We start from the raw sequence: 20032 nt of genomic DNA, 5'->3' as shown, positions 1-20032 counted from the left end.
TTAGGGTTTGTGTGTTGCTTTGAGCAGATGGGAGAACTATGCGTGTAGAGACCAAGATAGGCTGGGAGTAATGTCGACCTTAAACTCTTGTTTGAGAGCAATTCTTTAGTCCTCCATTTCATTTCATTCCCTTGTCCATCAGCTGCAGCCCTCAGGCTAAAGGGGCCTCATTTCTATCCTAGCCTATCTTCCACATTGTTGACTCACACCCTCACGCCACAACCTGCTTATCTACAAGGCAGTATTTTTCTATGTTTCTTGCTTCTTAGTGTAAACTAATCTTTCTTCCTTTTCATGATCCTTGGGAAAAACAAATCATTTGCTGGGTTTAATAATATCAAAAGTGCACTATCTACATTTCTGCATGTCAGCAGTTGAAAGGCATTTTCAGGGCTTAAAAAAAAAAAAATCAGAATTTGAGGAGACAACTTTCAAATTCCAGAGGACCAGGAGCCATTCTGCATTTCTCCCTGAGCAGCCCAGGGAAGGGGAGTGTGTGGTCCTGGAGGCCTGGAGAGCTTCTACGAAAGGAAAGGCCTCATAAGAGAAATGCCAAGGAGAATATTCACAGTGGGCTGTGTGGTGGGATGAAGACCATTGCACTCCGTGAGCCTGGCCTTGTACCCCTCACTCTCCCTCCAGCTCCTCATTGACCACCAGGGCATTTAGATCCTCCTTATTACCTTGGCCTGGATGTAGGAAATCCCCAGCCTCTTCCTCCTAAATTCAGTTGAAGCAAGGTCCAACATGTTTCAAAGGTAGTATTTGGGAGGAAATGAAATGGAGAGCAGAACAAATCTCCCCAGAGACAATTGAAAACCTGATGAGTAGAGAAGGGACAAGAGCCAAAAGCGACAGGAGCCTGGGCACCAACGGCCTATCTGTCTGGGGATGAACTGTGTGGTCTGTGCCCTGCTAAATGAGGGTGCTCGCTGCCTGGCCTGGCAGAATGTTTGTCCTTCCCAACTGGATTTCCTAGTCCCTCTGGGTGTGGGCTCTCAAATTCCAAGCCTTATCAGAGTGTTGGCATTTTTAAACAAGTATAATATGACCGTATCTTTATCTTGTCTAAAATTCTTTCTTTGTTCCTTTGCCATTGGGGTAAGGTCCCAAGTCCTCAGTGTTAAAGATGAGGCCCAGAAGAATCCAGCAGCCATGTCCTTCAGAGATGTCCATCCACTTCCCTTCACACTCACTGGACATTCTTCTGTCCTTGAGCCTATGTGCTCTCTCTTGCATCTGGACCTTTTCATGTGCTCTTCCCTGCCAGGGATGCTTTTTGGTCTCCTGTTTCCTTGGCTAACTCACTCTCATCTCCTATGTCCCACCCTAAAAATGCTCTGGCTCCAAGGCCTCTCTGCACTCTCAAGACCAGGACAGGACCTTTGCTGGAGGGTCTAGGAGATGCCCATGCTTCCTTTTCACTCACAGTCACATGCTTGTCATCTCTTATGTGGCACCTGCCTTCCCTGCCACAATGTGAGTTCCACGAGGATAGGGCAGGTTGGAGGGCTGGGGCTCCATATGATTTTTAGGTTGGGTAAATCAGGCAATATTTCTTCCCAGGCACCAGGCTCTCCTGAACTGACCTCATAATACAGGAGTCAGCAAATATTTTCTGCAGGAGGCTAGAAAGTAAATGGTTTAAGCATTGGTGGGTGGATGGGGGGTTGTAAGTATAGTCTGTCACAATTCCTTAACTCTTCCAGTGTAGCACAAGAACAGCCAAGGACAAAATTAAAACTAATGGACATAATTGTGTTCCAATAAAGCTTTATTTACAAAAATGCAGTGGGCCGAATGTTCCTATTATAGTTGTATCTTCACCCTGGAAGGATTCCAGCTTCTAGGAGAACTATTTTCACCCCTGACCTGTTTCTTTTCTCTCTTCTTTCTTTCTCTCCCCTCCCTTCCTCCCTTCTGCCCTCCCTCCCACCCTACCACCCTCCCTTCCCCTTCACTCCTTCCTTCCTGCCTGCCTGCCTGCCTTTCTGTCATTCTTTCCCTTTCTCTTTTTCAGTTCTCCTGCAGTATCAATAGTCAGACTGGAATCTTGAAGTCACACTTAGCAGCCTTGATGCAATGATCCATGGTGGGCACTGACATTTTGTATTCTTTGGATTTTTGGGTTGTCCCTGACATAGCTTATAGAACTTTACCTCATCTAGTTTTGACAGCCTCAACCCCCCATAGCAGTGCTTATTTATTTCCTTTCCGAGGTTTGTCAGTGTCCTAGGTTCTGTCAGGCAACCCATCCAGGTGTTACTTTCTGTCTTCTCTCTCTCCTCCCCAGCAGTGGTCTTCCAGAATATTGTTGCTAATGTTCTAAAGTAGAATTATCTGTGATGTGTCTACCAGTAAAGGTCAGGAGACTCTCCTCTGTGTTGATAAGATTACACATCTTATCAAAGAAAAGAAAACTTCAACCCTGGATAGTTAAACAGAAGTACAGATAGTCTGCACACAGACCACACGTCATTTAGCAGAGAGGGACGGTAGATCCGGCATGGACAATTAAAAATTCTTGGGGGTTCCACAATTAGGTGGCCAAAGTCTGCCAGCCAGTGCTTAGGAATCTTGATTTCTGACTTTTGACTCCCTAGATTTTCTAAGTTTATTGGAAGACCATCTTCCTGGAAGATTTGAAAATTTTCAATTTGTGTCCAAAGAGACTTTTAGGAGATTAAAATCATTTACTTTATGAAAAGGCAGAGTGAAAAGGAAATAGCATGGTATCTCATTTTCAATTCTGAGTTCTTTTGTGTGGTTAAAGTAAAATTTTATTATTGTAAATTGTTAGGAAACCTTAATTAAAGCTTCCTGCAATGGGTGATATCCAAGAAACCGTCACACACTTTAGGAAGCTCAAGAGCAAAATTGTTAGCTTGGGTACTATAGATAACAGCTGAGAGAGTAGAATTAGATGACATTACATCTGCTGATATTGATGGGGGAAAAAATGTGACAACACACCAGAGTACGCTTAAATCGTGGAATGTACCAGGTGAAGAGGAGACACACTCTTGTGACCCTGTGAAACAAACCTGTTGACCACCGAAAACTAGATTCCCACTATGTTCCCAGGGTTTCAGAAACTATCAGAGGTACTCTCTAGCATCTGCTATGTTTCCCAGAATCTCATCTAATAAAAAGGGAACTAACCTGTGGAAGAAAGCATGGTCTGGTGATATACCAGAATTTCATTCTATGCTTATAATGATATGAGGTAATCCATCTAACATCCAATTCTGGAAATATCACCTTTCCTGGAAAATATCATAGGCAAGGCTTTTGCTGATTCGTTCTAGTAATTTTGGTATTTTGTTGTCCTTTCCCTGACTCAACATTATAAAATTGCCACTGTCTTTGTGGATGCATGCAAGTCATGACCTTTTCCAACACCATGGCCATCAAAAGTCATCACTGCCATTTCAGAGCTGGGCAGAGATAAGAAAACTAGCTTCAGTTTTTGACTGAGCAACCAACCGAAGGGGTGAGAACCAGTAGCTCTGATGTCTAAGGCAGGAAAGGATGCATTTCCTTCCTAAAGTAAAAAAGCAAATTCATCCTTTCCTGACTTCAAAAAAATTAATTTTTTACTCAGATGTGTTTGACATATGACATTGTGGAAGTTGAAGGTATACAACTTGTTGCTCTGATACAGTCATGTATGGCAGTATGGTCACCACCAGAGCTTTAGCTAACACCTCTATCATGTCACACAATTATCATTTCTTTTTTGTGGTAAGACCATTTAAGATACAAGCTCTTAGCAATTTTGGAGTATGCAATATGGTACTGTTGACTATAATCACTCTGTTGTGCATTAGATCTCCAGAACATACTCATCTTCTAGTTGCAAGTTTGTATCCTTTAATGTCTCCCCAATCCCTCCACCCCTCAACCTCTGGTAACCACCATTCTACTGTTTCTCTGAGTTCAGCTTTTTAAGATTCCATATATAGGCAACATCATATCATGTTTGTCTTTCTCTGTCTGGCTTATCTCATTAAAAATAATGTCCTCAAGGTCCATCCATGTTGTCACAAGTGGCAGGATTTCCTTCCTTCTTATGGCTGAATAATATTCCATTGTGTGTACACACACATACACATATGTAGTTTTTTATATATTCTATTTATGTGTGTGTATATATATGCCACATCTTTTTTTGTTTGTTTGTTTTTTTAAAAGATTTTATTTATCTGAGAGAAAGAATGAGAGAGCGGGGAGGGTCAGAGAGAGAAGCAGACTCCCCTTGAGCAGGGAGCCAGATGTGAGACTTCATCCTGGGACCCCAGGATCATGACCTGAGCTGAATAAAGGCAGTCACTCAGCCAACTGAGCCACCCAGGCACACTATGCCACATCTTTTTTATCCATTCATCCATTGATGGGCACTTATGTTGTTTCTCTATCTTGGCTATGGTGAATAATGCTGCAATAAACATAGGAGTACAGGCATCTCTTCAAAATCCTATTTTAATTTCCTTTGGGTATATACTCAGAAGTGGGATTGCTGGATCATATGATAGCTGTATTTTTAATTTTTTTAAAAAAAGATTTTATTTATTTGAGAGAGGAAGAGAAGGAAAGAGAGAGGGAATGCACAAGCAGGGGCAGAGGAGAAAGAGAGGAAGAAGCCGACTGACTCCCCGCTGAGCAGGGAGCCTGATATGGACTCAATCCCAGGATCCTGAGATCATGACCTGAGCCAGCGCTTAACTGACTGAGCCACCCAGGCACCCTTGTATTTTATTTCTTAAGGAACCTGCATACTGGTTTCCATAGTGGCTAAACCAGTTTATATTCCCATCAACAGGGCATGAGGGTTCCCTTCTTTCCAAATGGTTATCAGTACTGGTTATTTCGTGTCTTTTTAAAGATAGCCCTTCTAACAGATGTGAGGTGATATGTCATTATGCTTTGGATATGCGTTTTCCTCATGACTAGTGATGTTGAGCATCTTTTCATGTACCTGTTGGCCATTTGGATGTCTTCTTTAGAAAAAATGTCTATTTAGTTTCTCTGCCCTCAGTTTCTCTGCCTCTTTGCTCCATTCAGGCCTTCAAAGGACTGAATGAATAATGCCCACCTGCACTGGTCAGGGCAGTCTTCTACAGATTCAAATGCTAATCTCTTCTGGAAACACCATCACAAACATTCCCAGAAATAATGCTTTACCAGCTATCTGGGCATCCCTTAGTTCACTCAAATTGATACATGAAATTAACCATCTCATCAACCTCAGACAAACTCGCTCTGAAACCAGGATAAAAATGAAACAAAGGCGAGTCCTTAATTTTACCCAAACACAGGCAAAAAGAAGGTCATTGTGCAACCTTCAAAAATATCAAACATCCCTTTCTCTTGCTATGAGTGACTATTTCTGCACCCAATCATGAAATTGCTCTGGCTTTCTGACAGCATCTGACAACCGGAGCAAACCCCGGCTTTCTTGGATCCTCTCGCAAAACACACAACTGAAGGCCAAGTCCTCCAATAGTTTCTTCCTAACACTCTCTAACTGAGACCCCCATGGTCCCCACTGGGTGTTCTCCCCTACTGCAATAAAGTGATAAATCCAGATTGTTCCACTACAGTTGTGTTCCCAGTGGTCTTTGGCTGAAGGGCACTGTCAGTGCCACAAGGGTGGAAATCCATGCTATGCATGAATTTTGGTGTTTGAGAATATTACTCTTAAATAGTAAAATAGACATCCCAACAATCATTGCATTCAGAAAGAAGTGAAATGTAAGCAAATCCAGTGTGAAAACAACTGTACAGAATTGCTGAGGGCACAGAGAGGGAAAATGAAGAGAGTAGGTTGGTTGATCATCATTCTCCTCCTTAATAGAGGGTGGCTTACTGCAAGTGACCCCAGTGGGAGGGGTAGGGAGACAGTTTCTAGGCTTGAAGGCCAAAAGGAATGTTAGCCATCTTCTTTGGTGTCAGCTGAGGTGCAAACACAGTTTCATGTCACTTTCACACTAGTCCTCCGAGGCAGATTTTATCACCATCATTGACTAGAATGATGGAGAATTCAGGGCCTGGAGAGAGGTTAAAAAGCATGTACGACAACATGGAGTGAAGTCACAGGATCTGTGAAACTCTGAAGTTCATGGACAAGACACGACACAACTGGCCTCTAAGAGCTGCCAAGTATTTGCACACCAATGGAAAGAAACATTTTTTTTTAAAGATTTTATTTATTTATTTGACACAGAGACAGATCACAAGTAGTCAGAGAGGCAGGCAGAGAGAGAGAGGGGGAAGCAGGCTCCCAGCTGAGCAGAGAGCATGATGTGGGGCTCGATCCCAGGGTCCTGGGATCAGACCTGAGCCGAAGGCAGAGGCTTTAACCCACTGAGCCACCCAGGCGCCCCAGAAAGAAACATTTTTAAATGAAGAACTAAGCCAAGAAAAAAACCATTGAATACTGAATTTTTTAAAAAAAGTCTTATCTAAAAATTAGGAGATGTAATATTACAACTATTGTTAAAAATTTTATTTTCTCATTATGAAAGTATTTCTTTTCCTTTTGAAAAACAAATTTTTGGTTAAAATTTCAAAAGTGATATAACTCATGAATGTTGCATTCTCTGAATGTAATACTGCTATAGTGAAAAAAATTTGTTGTTGAATAAGAATTTTGAGTCTAGTTCATGTACTTTTTTTTTCATTTTACTGATCTCCTAAATTGCTTAATGAAATAATGTTTCTCACTCTACTTCTTAATAATGAGTTTATTTTGTAAAATTTATTTTTTATAAATCATGTTGATTGGCACTATTATGTTGATAATAACGTTTGATAAAATGTAATGAGAAGGGTACTTTATCTCTGTGGTTTTCCTTCCTAAAATACACAGTCCCTGTCTAATCCTGAGAAAAATCCAGAGAAAAGTATCAGGTAAGTTCCATTTTAGGGGACATTCTGCAAAATAACTGCACTCCTCAAAACTGTCAAGGTCATTGAAAACAAGGAAAGTATGAGAAATGGTGAGAGCCAAGAGGAACTTAAGGAGATAGAATGACTGAATATAATGTTTTCCCTCTACATCTTTGCAGTACTTTGTACTACTAGATGTTGAATCTTTGCCAGTATTTCAGTTAATGGTTTTAGTATTCATTGCTGATCGTTACCCAAAATCTATTCATCGGAGTGCCAGATAATGATTTCCCTAAATTTATTAGGTTTTAGAAATCAGTAATGGATATTGATTTTTATTGATACCTTTTCTGCATCTATCAAAATGACCAAAGTTTTTCATTAAATGATGATTGCATTCCTGGGACCAACGTTGCTCATTATATTTTGTTCATGAACTGCTGAATTATACCTAACGTATATAGCAATTTTGGATCTATTTTCGAAAAGTCATTATAATTCTATTTTTTCTTATAGCATTCTTGTTTGTTTTGATGTCAAGGTAATACTTGTTTTCTAAAGTGAGTAGGTAGCTCTTCCCCTGTACTCACCATATTCTCGATATAGGAGTTGTATTTACAAAGGAGCACTGCAGGCTACCCCCCAGTGATAGGTGTTGTCCTTCCAGACATTGACCCAATAATGTCACCAGTTGGTTGTGCAGCTCTAGTGGTTTTTATTTTTACTCATGGAAAGAGGGAAGGAAGGAAGGAAGGAAGGAAGAAAGTAAGGAAAGAAAAAGAAAGGATGGAAGGATAGACAATCAGAAAGGACAAATAAGTCAAAAATAACTATCCACTCATCAACTAGAGAAAGCCATAGTCAATGGTTTGACTTTATCTTTCCTAATAATTAGACTCTTTCATGGACTTATTGACCAACTAAAACAAAATCTACATTTTAGTGAAGATTAAAATTGTTAGTGATTGTACCAAACTGTTCTTTCATTTGACTACTTTGTTTAAAGAAGAGAAAAGAAATAACTGCAATGTTTATTTTATTTTATAGGGTTATTGGCTGCAGATTGCAATGTCTGACTCAGTAATTCTTCGCAGTGTGAAGAAATTTGGAGAGGACAATTATGGTTTTGAGTCAGACAGATTCTGTAAGTGGTCTTTTTCTTTTACTGTCTCTTAAACAAAAAGAGGTTAGAGCAAAAGTGGACAAGCTAGTGAACTTCCAAGGGGCAGAGGAAGACCAACAATAATATGAAGAACCATTACTGGATGTATTTCTTACTGACTAATGGGTGGTTCTATCCAGAATCCATGTAATGGAATGTTTGAAAATGCTGGGTAAAAAACATATGAAGTGTGGGAGAATGTGGGGTGGCTGTGTACATTGAAGGACACAACCAGTGGAATTGGTACATTTTCCAAGACTGAAATCATGGCATGTCCAGAAATTGATGCCCAATTCCATTTCACTGATATCAAAACATTTTTCAAAAGCACCAGCTGTGAAAGCAGCATAAATGGGTTTTAAACTGTACCTCCTCTGTAAATTTCCCATGCCTAGGGAAGTTAATGTCAACTCATCATGTATACTCAACCCATACAATAAATTAAGAACCTGGAAAAAAAAACTGCACAAAGTGTAGGTGAATGAAAGTATTTCATCTACAAAATCCAGCACTGGTTATTATTATTGCCTTTATCCATCTATTGTTAAAATTGATTATAGTAGTAATTATTTAGTGAGAAACAACCAAGACTATGCTGGTCAGAATGAGATAACGGGAAAGAGGGCCCATAGCATTAGTAACTAACATCTAGTGAGCACAAGTGATTCCAAGTAATTATTATTATTATTGTTATTTTTAAAAATATTTATTTACTTATTTGAGAGAGAGAGAGAGACTGCCCAAACAGGGGGAGGGCTAGAGGGAGAGGCAGAGGGAAAGCATAGGGGAAGCAGACTCCCCACTGAGTGCTGAGGGGAGCCTGAGGAGGCTCCATCTCAGGACTCTGAGATTATGACCTGAACTGACCGGACACTGAACCTTTTGAGTGACCCAGGTACCCCACAATTATTAGTTTTTAAACAAATTCTATGATTTTACAACTTACAGAGGAAGAAAATGAGACGAATAAATTGTTTAAACTTTTGCAAAGATTTCATGACCAGTGATTATGGAGCCATCATCCCAATCCAGTTCTGATTTCTTTATTTTTAAAATTTTTAAAATTTTTTTTAAAGATTTTTTATTTATTTATTTGACAAGAGAGAGAGATCACAAGTAGACAGAGAGGCAAGCAGAGAGAGAGGAGGAAGCAGGCTCCCTGCTGAGCAGAGAGCCCGATGCGGGACTCGATCCCAGGACCCTGAGATCATGACCTGAGCCGAAGGCAGCGGCTTAACCCACTGAGCCACCCAGGCGCCCAATTTTTAAAATTTTTTATTAACATATAATGTATTATTAGCCTCAGGGGTACAGGTCTGTGAATCGCCAGCTTTATACACTTCACAGAACTCACCATAGTACATACCCTCCCCAATGTCTATAACCCAACCACCCTCTCCCTACCCACCTCCCCTCACCAACCCTCAGTTTGTTTTGTGAGATTAAGAGTCTCTTATGATTTGTCTCCCTCCCAATCCCACCTTGTTTCATTTTTTCCTTCCCTACCCCCCAAACCTCCCCACATTGCCTATCAAATTCTTCATATCAGGGAGATTATATGATAATTCTCTTTCTCTGGTTGACTTATTTCGCTCAGCATAAAACCTTCTAGTTCCATCCATGTCATTGCAAAAGGCAAGATTTCATTTCTTTTGATGGCTGCATAGTATTCCATTGTGTATATATACCACATCTTCTTTATCCATTCATCTGTTGATGGACATTTACGTTCTTTCCATAGTTTGGCTATTGTGGACATTGGTGCTATAAACATTTGGGTCCATTGCCCCTTCAGATCACTACATTTGTATCGTTAGGGTAAATACCCAGTAGTGCGATTGCTAGGTCATAGGGTAGCTTTATTTTCAACTTTTTGAACCTCCATGCTGTTTTCCAGAGTGGTTGCACCAGCTTGCATTCCCACCAATATTGTAGGAGGGTTCCCCTTTCTCCTCATCCCCACCAGCATCTGTCATTTCCTGACTTGTTAATTTTAGCCATCCTGACTGATGTGAGGTGGTATCTCATTGTGGTTTTGACTTGTATTTCCCTGATGCCGAGTGATGTGGAGCACTTCTTCATGTGACTGTTGGCCATCTGGATGTCTTCTTTGCAGAAATGTTTGTTCATGTCCTCTGCCCATCTCTTGACTGGATTATTTGTCCTTTGGGTGTTGAGTTTGATAAGTTCTTTATAGATTTTCATACTAGCCCTTTATCTGATATGTCATTTGCAAATATCTTCTCCCATTCTGTCAGTTGTCTTTGGTTTTGTTGACTGTTTCCTTTGCTGTACAAAAGCTTTTGATTTTGATGAAGTCCCAATAGTTCATTTTTGCCCTTGCTTCCCTTGCCTTTGGCGATGTTCCTAGGAAGAAGTTGCTGCAGCTGAGGTCGAAGAGGTTGCGGCCTGTGTTCTCCTCAAGGATTTTGACAGATTCCTTTCTCACATTGAGGTCCTTCATCTATTTTGAGTCAGTTTTTGTGTGTGGTGTAAGGAAATGGTTCAGATTCACTTTATTTTTTTGCATGTGGCTGTCCAGTTTTCCCAACACCATTTTTTGAAGAGATTCCCCCCCACCATTGGACATTCTGTCCTGCTTTGTCGAAGATTAGTTGACAACAGAGTTGAGGGTCTATTTCTGGGCTCTCTATTCTGTTCCATTGATCTATGTGTCTGTTTTTGTGCTAGTATCATACGTCTTGATGATGTCAACTTTGTAATAGAGCTTGAAGTATAGAATTGTGATGCCACCAACTTTGGTTTTCTTTTTCAACATTCCTCTGGCTATTTGAGGTCTTTTCTGGTTCCATATAAATTTTAGAATATTTGTTCCGTTTCTTTGAAAAAAAGGGATGGTATTTTGATAAGGATTGCATTAAACGTGTAGATTGCTTTAGGTAGCATAGACATTTTCCCAATATTTGTTCTTCCAATCCATGAGCATGAGATGATTTTCCATTTCTTTGTGTCTTCCTCAATTTCTTTCATGAGTACTTTATAGTTTTCTGAGTACAGATTCTTTTCCTCATTGGTTAGGTTTATTCCTAGGTATCTTATGGTTTTGGGTGCAATTGTAAATGGGATTGACTCCTTAATTTCTCTTTCTTCTGTCTAGTTGTTGGTGTATAGAAATGCAACTGATTTCTGTGCATTGATTTTATATCCTGACACTTTACCGAATTCCTGTACAAATTCAGATTTGGAGTGGAGTCTTTTGGGTTTTCCACATAAACTATCATATCATCTGTCAAGAGTGATAGTTTGACTTCTTCTTTGCCAATTTGGATGCATGTAATTTCTTTTTGTTGACTGATTGCTGAGGCTAGGACTTCTAGTACTATGTTGAATAGCAGTGGTGATAATGGACATCCCTGCCATGTTCCTGACCTTAGCAGAAAAGCTTTCAGTTTTTCTCCATTAAGAATGATATTCGCTGTGGGTTTTTCATAAGATGACTTTGATGATATTGAGGTATGTGCCCTTTATGCCTACACTTTGCAGAGTTTTGATCAGGAAGGAATGCTGTACTTTGTCAAATGCTTTTTCAGCATCTATTGAGAGTATCATATGGTTCTTGTTCTTTCTTTTATTAATGTGTTGTATCACATTGATTGATTTGCGGATGTTGAACCAAACTTGCAACCCAGGAATAAATCCCACTTGGTTGTGGTGAATAATCCTTTTAATGTACTGTTGGATCCTATTGGCTAGTATTTCGGTGAGAATTTTTGCATCCATGTTCATCAAGGATATTGGTCTATAATTCTCTTTTTTGATGGGGTCTTTGGTTTGGGGATCAAGGTAAGGCTGGCCTCATAAAATTAGTTTGGAAATTTTCCTTCCATTTCTATTTTTTGGAACAGTTTCAGAAGACTAGGAATTAATTATTCTTTAAATGTTTCATAGAATTCCCTTAGGAAGCCGCCTGACCCTGAGCTCTTGTTTGTTGGGAGACTTTTTTTTTTTTTTTAAGATTTTATTTATTTGACAGATAGAGATCACAGGTAGGCAGAGAGGCAGGCAGAGAGAGGAGGAAGCAGGCTCCCTGCTGAGCAGAGAGCCCGATGCGGGGCTTGATCCCAGGACCTTGGGACCACGACCTGAGCTGAAGGCAGAGGCTTTAACCCACTGAGCCACCCAGGCGCCCCTGTTGGGAGACTTTTGATGCCTGCTTCAATCTCCTTACTGGTTATGGGTCTGTTCAGGTTTTCTACTTTTTCCTGGTTCAGTTTTGGTGGTCTATACATCTCTAAGAATGTATCAATTTCTTCCAGATTATCAAATTTGCTAGCGTATAGTTGCTCATAATATGTTCGTATAATTTCTTGTATTTCTTTGGGTTGGTTGTGATCTCTCCTCTTTCATTCATGATTTCATTTATTTGGGTTCTTTCTCTTTTCTTTTTGATAAGTCTGGCCAGGGGTTTATCAATCTATTAATTCTTTCAAAGAACCATGTCCTAGCTTAGTTGATTTGTTCTATTGTTTTTTTTTTTGTTTCTATTTCATTGATTTCTGCTCTGATCTTTATTATTTCTCTTCTCCTGCTGTGTTTAAACTTTCTTTGTTGTTCTTTCTCCAGCTCCTATAGGTGTAGGGTTTGGTTGTGTATTTGAGACATTTCTTGTTTCTTGAGAAAGTCTTGTATTGCTATATATATTTTCCTCTCAGGACAGCCTTCGATGTGTCCCACAGATTTTGGACAATTGTGTTTTCATTATCATCTGTTTCTATGAATTTTTTCAATTCTTCTTTAATTTCCTGGTTGACCCATTCATTCTTTAGAAGGATGCTCTTTAGCCTCCATGTATTTGGGTTCTTTCCAAATTTCCTCTTGTGATTGAGTTCTAGCTTCAGAGCATTGTTGGCTGAAAATACGCAGGGAATGATCCCAATCTTTTGATACTAGTTGAAACCTGATTTGTGACCTAGGATGTGATCTATTCTGGAGAATGTTCCATGTGCACTAGAGAAGAATGTGTATTCTTTTGCTTTGGGGTGGAATATTCTGAATATATCTGTGATGTCCATCTGGTCCAATGTGTCATTTAAGGCCTTTATTTCCTTATTGACCTTTTGCTTGAATGATCTGACCATTTCAGTGAAGGGAGTGTTAAAGTCCCCACTATTATTGTGTTATTGTCAATGTGTTTCTTTGATTTTGTTATTAATTGGTTTATATAGTTGGCTGTTCCCATGTTAGGGGCATAGATATTTAAAATTGTTAGATCTTCTTGTTGGACAGACCCTTTGAGTATGATATAGAGTCCTTCCTCATCTCTTATTATAGTCTTTGGCTTAAAATCTAATTTATCTGATATAAGGATTGCCACCCCAACTTTTTTTTGATGTCCATTAGCATGGTAAATTGTTTTCCACCCCTTCACTTTAAATCTGGAGGTGTCTTTGGGTCTAAAATGAGTTTCTTATAGACAGCATATTGATTGGTTTTGGTTTTTTTAATCCATTCTGATACCGTATGTCTTTTGATTGGGGCATTTAGCCCATTTACATTCAAGGTAACTATTGAGAGATATGAATTTAGTGCCATTGTATTGCCTGTAAGGTGACTGTTACTCTATGTTGTCTCTGTTCTTTTCTGGTCTACTATTTTTAGCCTCTCTCTTTGCTTAGTGGACTCCTTTCAATATTTCCTGTAGAGCTGGTTTGCTGTTTACAAATTCTTTTAGTTTCTGTTTGTCCTGGAAGCTTTTTATCTTTTCTTCTATTTTCAATGATAGCCTAGCTAGATATAGTATTCTTGGCTGCATGTTTTTCTCACTTAGTGCTCTGAATATATCATGCCAGTTCTTTCTGGCCTGCCAGGTCTCTGTGGATGAGTCTGCTGCCAATCTAATATTTTTACCATTGTATGTTACCATCGAAAGCAACAACCGGGCTGCTTTCAGAATTTTCTCTTTGTCACTAAGACTTGTAAGTTTTACTATTAGATGATGGAGTATGGACCTATTTTTTTTATTTTGAGAAGGGTTCTCTGTGCCTCCTGGATTTTGATGTTTATTCCCTTTGCCATATTAGGGAATTTCTCTGCAATAATTCACTCCAATGTACCTTCTGCCCCCCTCTCTCTTCCTTCTTCTTCCAGAATCACAATTATTCTAATATTGTTTCATCTTATGGTATCACTTATCTCTCAGATTCTCCCCTCATGGTCCAGTAGTTGTTTGTCTCCCTTTTGTTCAGCTTCATTATTATCTGTCATTTGGGGTTCTATCTCTTTAATTCTCTCTTCTACCTCATTTACCCTAGCAGTAAGAGCCTCTACTTTTTTATTGCACCCCATTAATAGTTTTTTTTTTTTAAGTTTCAGCTTGGTTAGATTTTAGTTCTTTTATTTCTCCAGAAAGGGCTTTTATTTCTCCAGACAGCGTTTCTTTAATATCTTCCATGCCTTTTTCAAGCCCAGCTAGCACCCTGAGAATCATCATACTGAACTCTAGATCTGACATATTACCCATGTCTATATTGATTAGGTCCCTAGCCTTTGGTACTGCTTCTTGTTCTTTTTTTTTTTTTTTTTTTTTTTTTTTTTGTGGTGAGTCTTTCTGCCTTGTCATTTTATCCAGATAAGAATATATGAACGAGAGAATAAAATGCTAAAAGGGTGGCAAAGACCCCAGAAAAATGAGCGTTAACCAAATCAGAAGAGACCCCAAATCATGGGGAGAAGAAAGGCAGTAAAAAGAAGTTTAAAAATTTTTGAAAAAAAATTTATATGTATATATTAGACTGGTGAATAGAACAGAGCCACCCACTTGATTTTGGGTATATTTTGGTCTTTTAGAAGAAACTACCTCCCAAAATTTTAAAGAAAGAAAAAAAAAAATACACACACACACACACACACACAAATAAGGGTAAACATGATGAAGGGATGGAATGCAACTGTAAAGATGAAAATTTTAAAAAATCTTAAAAAAGGAGTTGATAAGATAAGTTGGTTGGGAAAAGAAAGAAAAAGAAAGTGGAGAGAATTTGCTTAGGCTGGAGACTAGAACAAAGCCCTGTGCTAGATTTAGGGTATATTTTAATCTATTAGAATAAGTTATATCCAAATTTTTTCAGAAGAAAAAACTCTATATGTATACAAAAAATAAAGTTAGTTACAATGAAGGATAAAATATGACTATAATAATGAAGTTCAAAAAGATTTTTTTAAAGAAAGTTATTGTTAAGATAAACTAGTTAAAAAATGTTAAAAGAGGAAAGAGTAAAAGTTAAAAAAAATTAGAATAAGAAAAAAATAAAATTAAAAACATTTATTTAACTTTGCAAGACTAAAGAATCATAGGGTGTGGGGCACCTGGGTGTCTCGGTGGGTTAAGCCTCTGCCTTCTGCTCAGGTCATGATCTCAGGGTCCTGGGATCGAGCCCCGCATCAGGCTCTCTGCTCAGCAGGGAGCCTGCTTCCCCCGTCTCTGTGCCTGACTCTCTGCCTACTTGTGATCTCTATCTGTCAAATAAATAAATAAAATCTAAAAAAAAAAAAAGAATCATAGGGTAGAAGCTATGAATTCCATGCTTTGATTTCCCCTTCTCTGGAATTCTGCTATTCTCCTTGATCAATGAGCTTGGCCTTGGCTGGATGTTCTTTCTGATCTTCTGGAGGAGGGGCCTGTTGTAGTGATTCTCAAGTGTTTTTGCCCGAGGCAGAATTGCATTACCCTTGCCATGGGCCAGGCTAAGTAATCTGCTCAGTTCACTCTCAGGAGCTTTTGTTCCCTGAATGTTTTCCTTTCTGTAGAGCTCTGGAAGATGGGAATGAAAATGGCAGCCTCCCAATCTCCGGCCGGGGCGGAGGGTCGAGAGCTCAGGGCCACACTCCTCAGTGCACCCTGGGAGAAAAGCGCTCAATCACTCCTGTCTCCCTGGTCTCTGGCTGTGCTCTGAGCTCACCCAGCATGTGACCAAATATTTCTGTCTCTGGCACACAGCCCCATTTGGAGTCTCCAAACCCAGCAGATTCCTGCCACTCTGCTCTTTCGGGGGGGTCTCCCCAGATCTGCCACTTGTGGGGTCCCTGCTCAAAGAGCAGTGGCTTCACTGTGTCATGGATCACAGTTTAAGGTAACCCCGAGCTGAGAGCTCACTCCTCAGCTCCGTCTCTGTAGCCAGCTTCCCTGCTTTAATACCCATGAGCTCTGCTACACTCAGACACCCCGATCCTTCCGTGACCCCACGGGACCTGAGACCACACTGTCCCCACGAGGGCTCCACCCCTGCTTAGCTTCTGGAGGGATGTCCCTCACTGGAGCAGACTTTTAAAAGTTCTGATTTTGTGCTCCATCGCTTGCCGGGAGCCAGCCCCTCCCTCCATGGTCTATCTTTCCTTCACTTCGGATTCACTTCTTTGCAGGTCTTACCTTTCAGAAAGTGGTTGATTTTCTGTTTCTAGAATTGCTGCTCTTCTTCTCTTCGATCTCCTGTTGGATTTGTAGGTGTTTGGAATGGTTTGATAATTAACTAATTGAACTCCTGTGACCTGATGTCATCTCAGCCTGCTCCAGTTCTGATTTCTAAAGCCAAGATGTATAATCTCTATCTATACTACAATGCCTCTTTACTCTTACTTAAATTAAATTAATTAAAATGCCAGGGATTCAGGATGTGTTGTCCCATGGCAGGGGTTGACATTAGCATCCTGAAATTCCTTTCCCTTCCTTCCCCTGTCCCTACACCCATGTACCAGAACCCCCACTTTCACTTCCTATGCTCCATTTGCTCTCACCTAGGCTGGGGAAAATTCTATCCAGCTTAATTTGGTGGTTTCTACTGGCATGTGAGTGTCAACATCATCTTATTGTCTAATTAATTTGTAGTCTCAATTTTAAATAGATAAATTCTGATGTTTCCAAGGAACAAAACAATAAATATTCATTTTACTTGGTAGTTCAAAGAACTAAATTTTCTTATGCTAATTTAAAAATGTTGGTATCCAGTTGACATTCAGGAAATACAAATACCTCATATCCTGTAGAAATATCAAAAATATGTAGTCAAGCCAGCAGTCTTGAACTTGACAGGGTGTCTTCTTGTGTAATATGAGAGACAGAGAGAGAGAGAATGAAAAAAAAAAAGAAAGAGAGAGAGAGAAAGGCAAATAGTCATTTTGCTATGTTCCATGAGTAAAGCTAACTTATGGGAATGTTTTCCCAGAGCAAACTTTTTAATGACTGTGTTGTTGTGTCATTATTATTAACTGCTTTGTGCATTGTTTTTATCCTGACAGATAACAATGATAAGAATTCAAGGTAAGTGACTATTTCAACAATACATCATCTTTTCTAGAATAACTCCCTAATATTCCTTTTAAAGGCACAAAGCAGAGGTAATATTTTCATGCATCTTGTATTTCCCATAAAATGACATAGGTATTCCTTTTCTCTTTAAAACATTGCTGTAATTTGATTTCAAAAATCTTTTGACATATCCTTTCTGGATTGGGTATATTCAGCAACACTACAGAATTTCTAACCTAAATGGGCAGAGGAAAATGTGAACAAGTATGATTTCATGAACATAGGGGAGACCACTAAACCTCAAATTCTTCCCACAGACAAATAGTAGAACCCTAAAATTTAATTATTAGATATTTCTCTTTAGCTTGAGAATTTAAATACTCATATAAAAGTGTCAGTTACTCATACATTAGTAAAAAGGTAGGACTAGACAGAGTCTAATATGAGAAGACAGAAGGTATGCATCAGGCAATTTCCTAGAGAGAGGTGGTGGAAAGGCCAAGATTCAAGTTTTATAGGAAATTCTAAGTAAGTCACAGTAGAGAGGGGTGTTGGATGTGGTAACATAAGTTTTAGACTAGGAGTGCTAGGGTCAGCCCGGACCTAGAAGAACCACGCTTTTCTCACTGGGTAGAAAAAAGTTGAAAATGGGTGTGGATGTAGATGAATGGCAATGAGAGAATGAATAGGAAGGTTAAGCGAATTCAGTTTTTAGAGGAGATGAATCTATCTTCTGATACATGAGGTGATGTAGAATGAGAAGATCATGGTGAAAGTTTGAGAAAGCTGTGGAGGAAAATGGGACAATCTGTAGACAGATGAAGTACAGTGCTATAGATTGAGCTATGACTAGAGACCCTAATCATTCATTCATTCATGCATTCATTCATTCATCCATTCATTTCACAAATATTAATTAAGTGCCTACCAGGTATCAGGCACTATTATAAATGCTTAGTATAAAGAAAAGAACAAAATGGGTCAAAATATCTGTCCTTGAGGAGTATATATAGCATGGTAGCTAGTAATAATCTATCACTTTTTTTCTAAAAAAAAGAAAAAAGCAAACATGGAATGGAGGTATGGAATGATGTGGGGAGAAGGTTGAAATTTTTAAAGGTTTTGGCCAGGGAAGGTCTCACTGAGAAGGTGACTTATGAAGGAAAATCTGAAGGAGATGAGGGGGTTGGCCATGCAGGTATCTGAAGAAAGAACATTCTGGTGCGAGGAAATAACAAGTTCAAATGGTCAAAAGTGAGAACAAATTTGACATGAACAAAGTCAGCAAAGAGGCCAAGTAGCTTGGGTGTTGAGAACTGGAGTGCAGTAGGAGGAGACAAGGTCAGAGAGCCAATTGGCCAGACCGTGGAGGGCCTTGGGTATCTCAGCAAGGACTTGGGCTTCTATTCTGAGCTGGAGGGGAAGTTTAGGGCAGCTGACTGCCAGGAGTGTCATGTGTTGGCATCAGTTCACATATGTCTCCAGCAGACCCCCCAGCCTGGCTTTGGGAGAAGGGGGGCAAACAGATGCATGGATGTAGAGATGGAGTTTCCAAAGATGGAAGTGGGGAAAAGGATTAAGGTTGATGGTAAGAATGTAGTTCGAATGGCTGGTGTGTGATCTGGGACACATGGGGAAAGAAGCACAATCTTGATGGGGTTTTAAGAATTATAAATTAAGGGTGGTTTAAGGGACTGCAGGTCTCAACTGAGATGACAAATAGGTGGAGAAGGAGGAAGGAAGTGACAAAACAGGATGCACAGACAGTCCCAGAATGCCATTGGAGTAGAGTAGTTTCTGGTGAAAGAAAGGTCTAGGGTGTATCCATGAAAGGATGACTCAGGTGAAGTAGAGATCCCTGGAGTTGAGAAGGTCAAAGATGGGTTACATGGTTACATACAACTTTTTGAGAAATTATGGGGAGTATGAGAGTTTTTTTTTAAATTTTGTTTATTTATTTGACACAGAGAGAGATCACAAGTAGGCAGAGAGGCAGGCAGAGAGACAGGAGGAAGCAGGCTCCCTGCTGAGCAGAGAGCCCGATGCGGGCCTCGATCCCAGGACCCTGGGACCATGACCTGAGCCGAAGGCAGAGGCTTTAACCCACTGAGCCACCCAGGCGCCCAGGAGTATGAGAGTTTTTTAAAACTTTTCCATCATATCAATACTGTTTAGTGTAGTTGTTAAATTTTTAAGTGCTGGAAGGAACTTTAAATCAGCTAATCCAACCACCTGAACTTACATTACAAGGGACTATAAATAGAAACAGGTTGAGGGTCAAGGTTGAGGTCCAATAGTTTTATGTTAGTATAACTGGGAATACAGAGCACCTTTTATTTCCTTTCAATACCTCTCAGAAAAACTTCACTGAATCTCTGCTAAACATGAGATATAGCTGTACTGAAATCTCTGAAAGAGGTAAATCTGAAAAATAAGAGCTTGTTTTCAAGATGCCAGGTTTGGCAAGAATTTCTCAGTCAATGGGGACTTTATTTCTTACTAAAGGATGACTCATAAAATCATTATCTAGGGAGAATTTCTCTTTGTTTTGGAAAGGATGGTCTATAAATCCATTATGTTTTTCTCCTCAGGTTACAAGATGAGAGGAAAGGTGACAGCAGTCAAGTTGGCTTCTTTCAATTGGTAATAAAACTGTGCTGATTTTTGACATAAATTTTGCAACCACAAATTGTTCAGATTATGGAGGGAGTGTTAAA

The 20032-nt window shown here is 39.6% G+C and overlaps 1 protein-coding gene across 2 annotated transcripts in view; it reads left to right on the top strand.

Moving 5' to 3' along the window:
* The window catches only part of ABCB11 (ATP binding cassette subfamily B member 11), a 95067-nt gene that overhangs the window by 1510 nt on the left and 73525 nt on the right, over positions 1-20032 (top strand). Inside the window, exons 2-4 of one of the 2 annotated variants that reach the window (XM_047722668.1) lie at positions 7939-8035; positions 17306-17327; positions 19907-19958. In XM_047722668.1, coding sequence (XP_047578624.1) covers positions 7960-8035; positions 17306-17327; positions 19907-19958 — 150 coding nt within the window. In that variant the 5' untranslated portion in view covers positions 7939-7959. The remainder of the gene's footprint in view (positions 1-7938; positions 8036-17305; positions 17328-19906; positions 19959-20032) is intronic. The other variant, XM_047722670.1, reaches the window with a different exon arrangement.

The sequence above is a fragment of the Lutra lutra genome, chromosome 3 (genome assembly GCF_902655055.1).
Source record: "Lutra lutra chromosome 3, mLutLut1.2, whole genome shotgun sequence".
Classification (NCBI taxonomy): Eukaryota; Metazoa; Chordata; class Mammalia; order Carnivora; family Mustelidae; genus Lutra; species Lutra lutra.
This window is presented reverse-complemented; position numbering and strand designations above follow the sequence as displayed.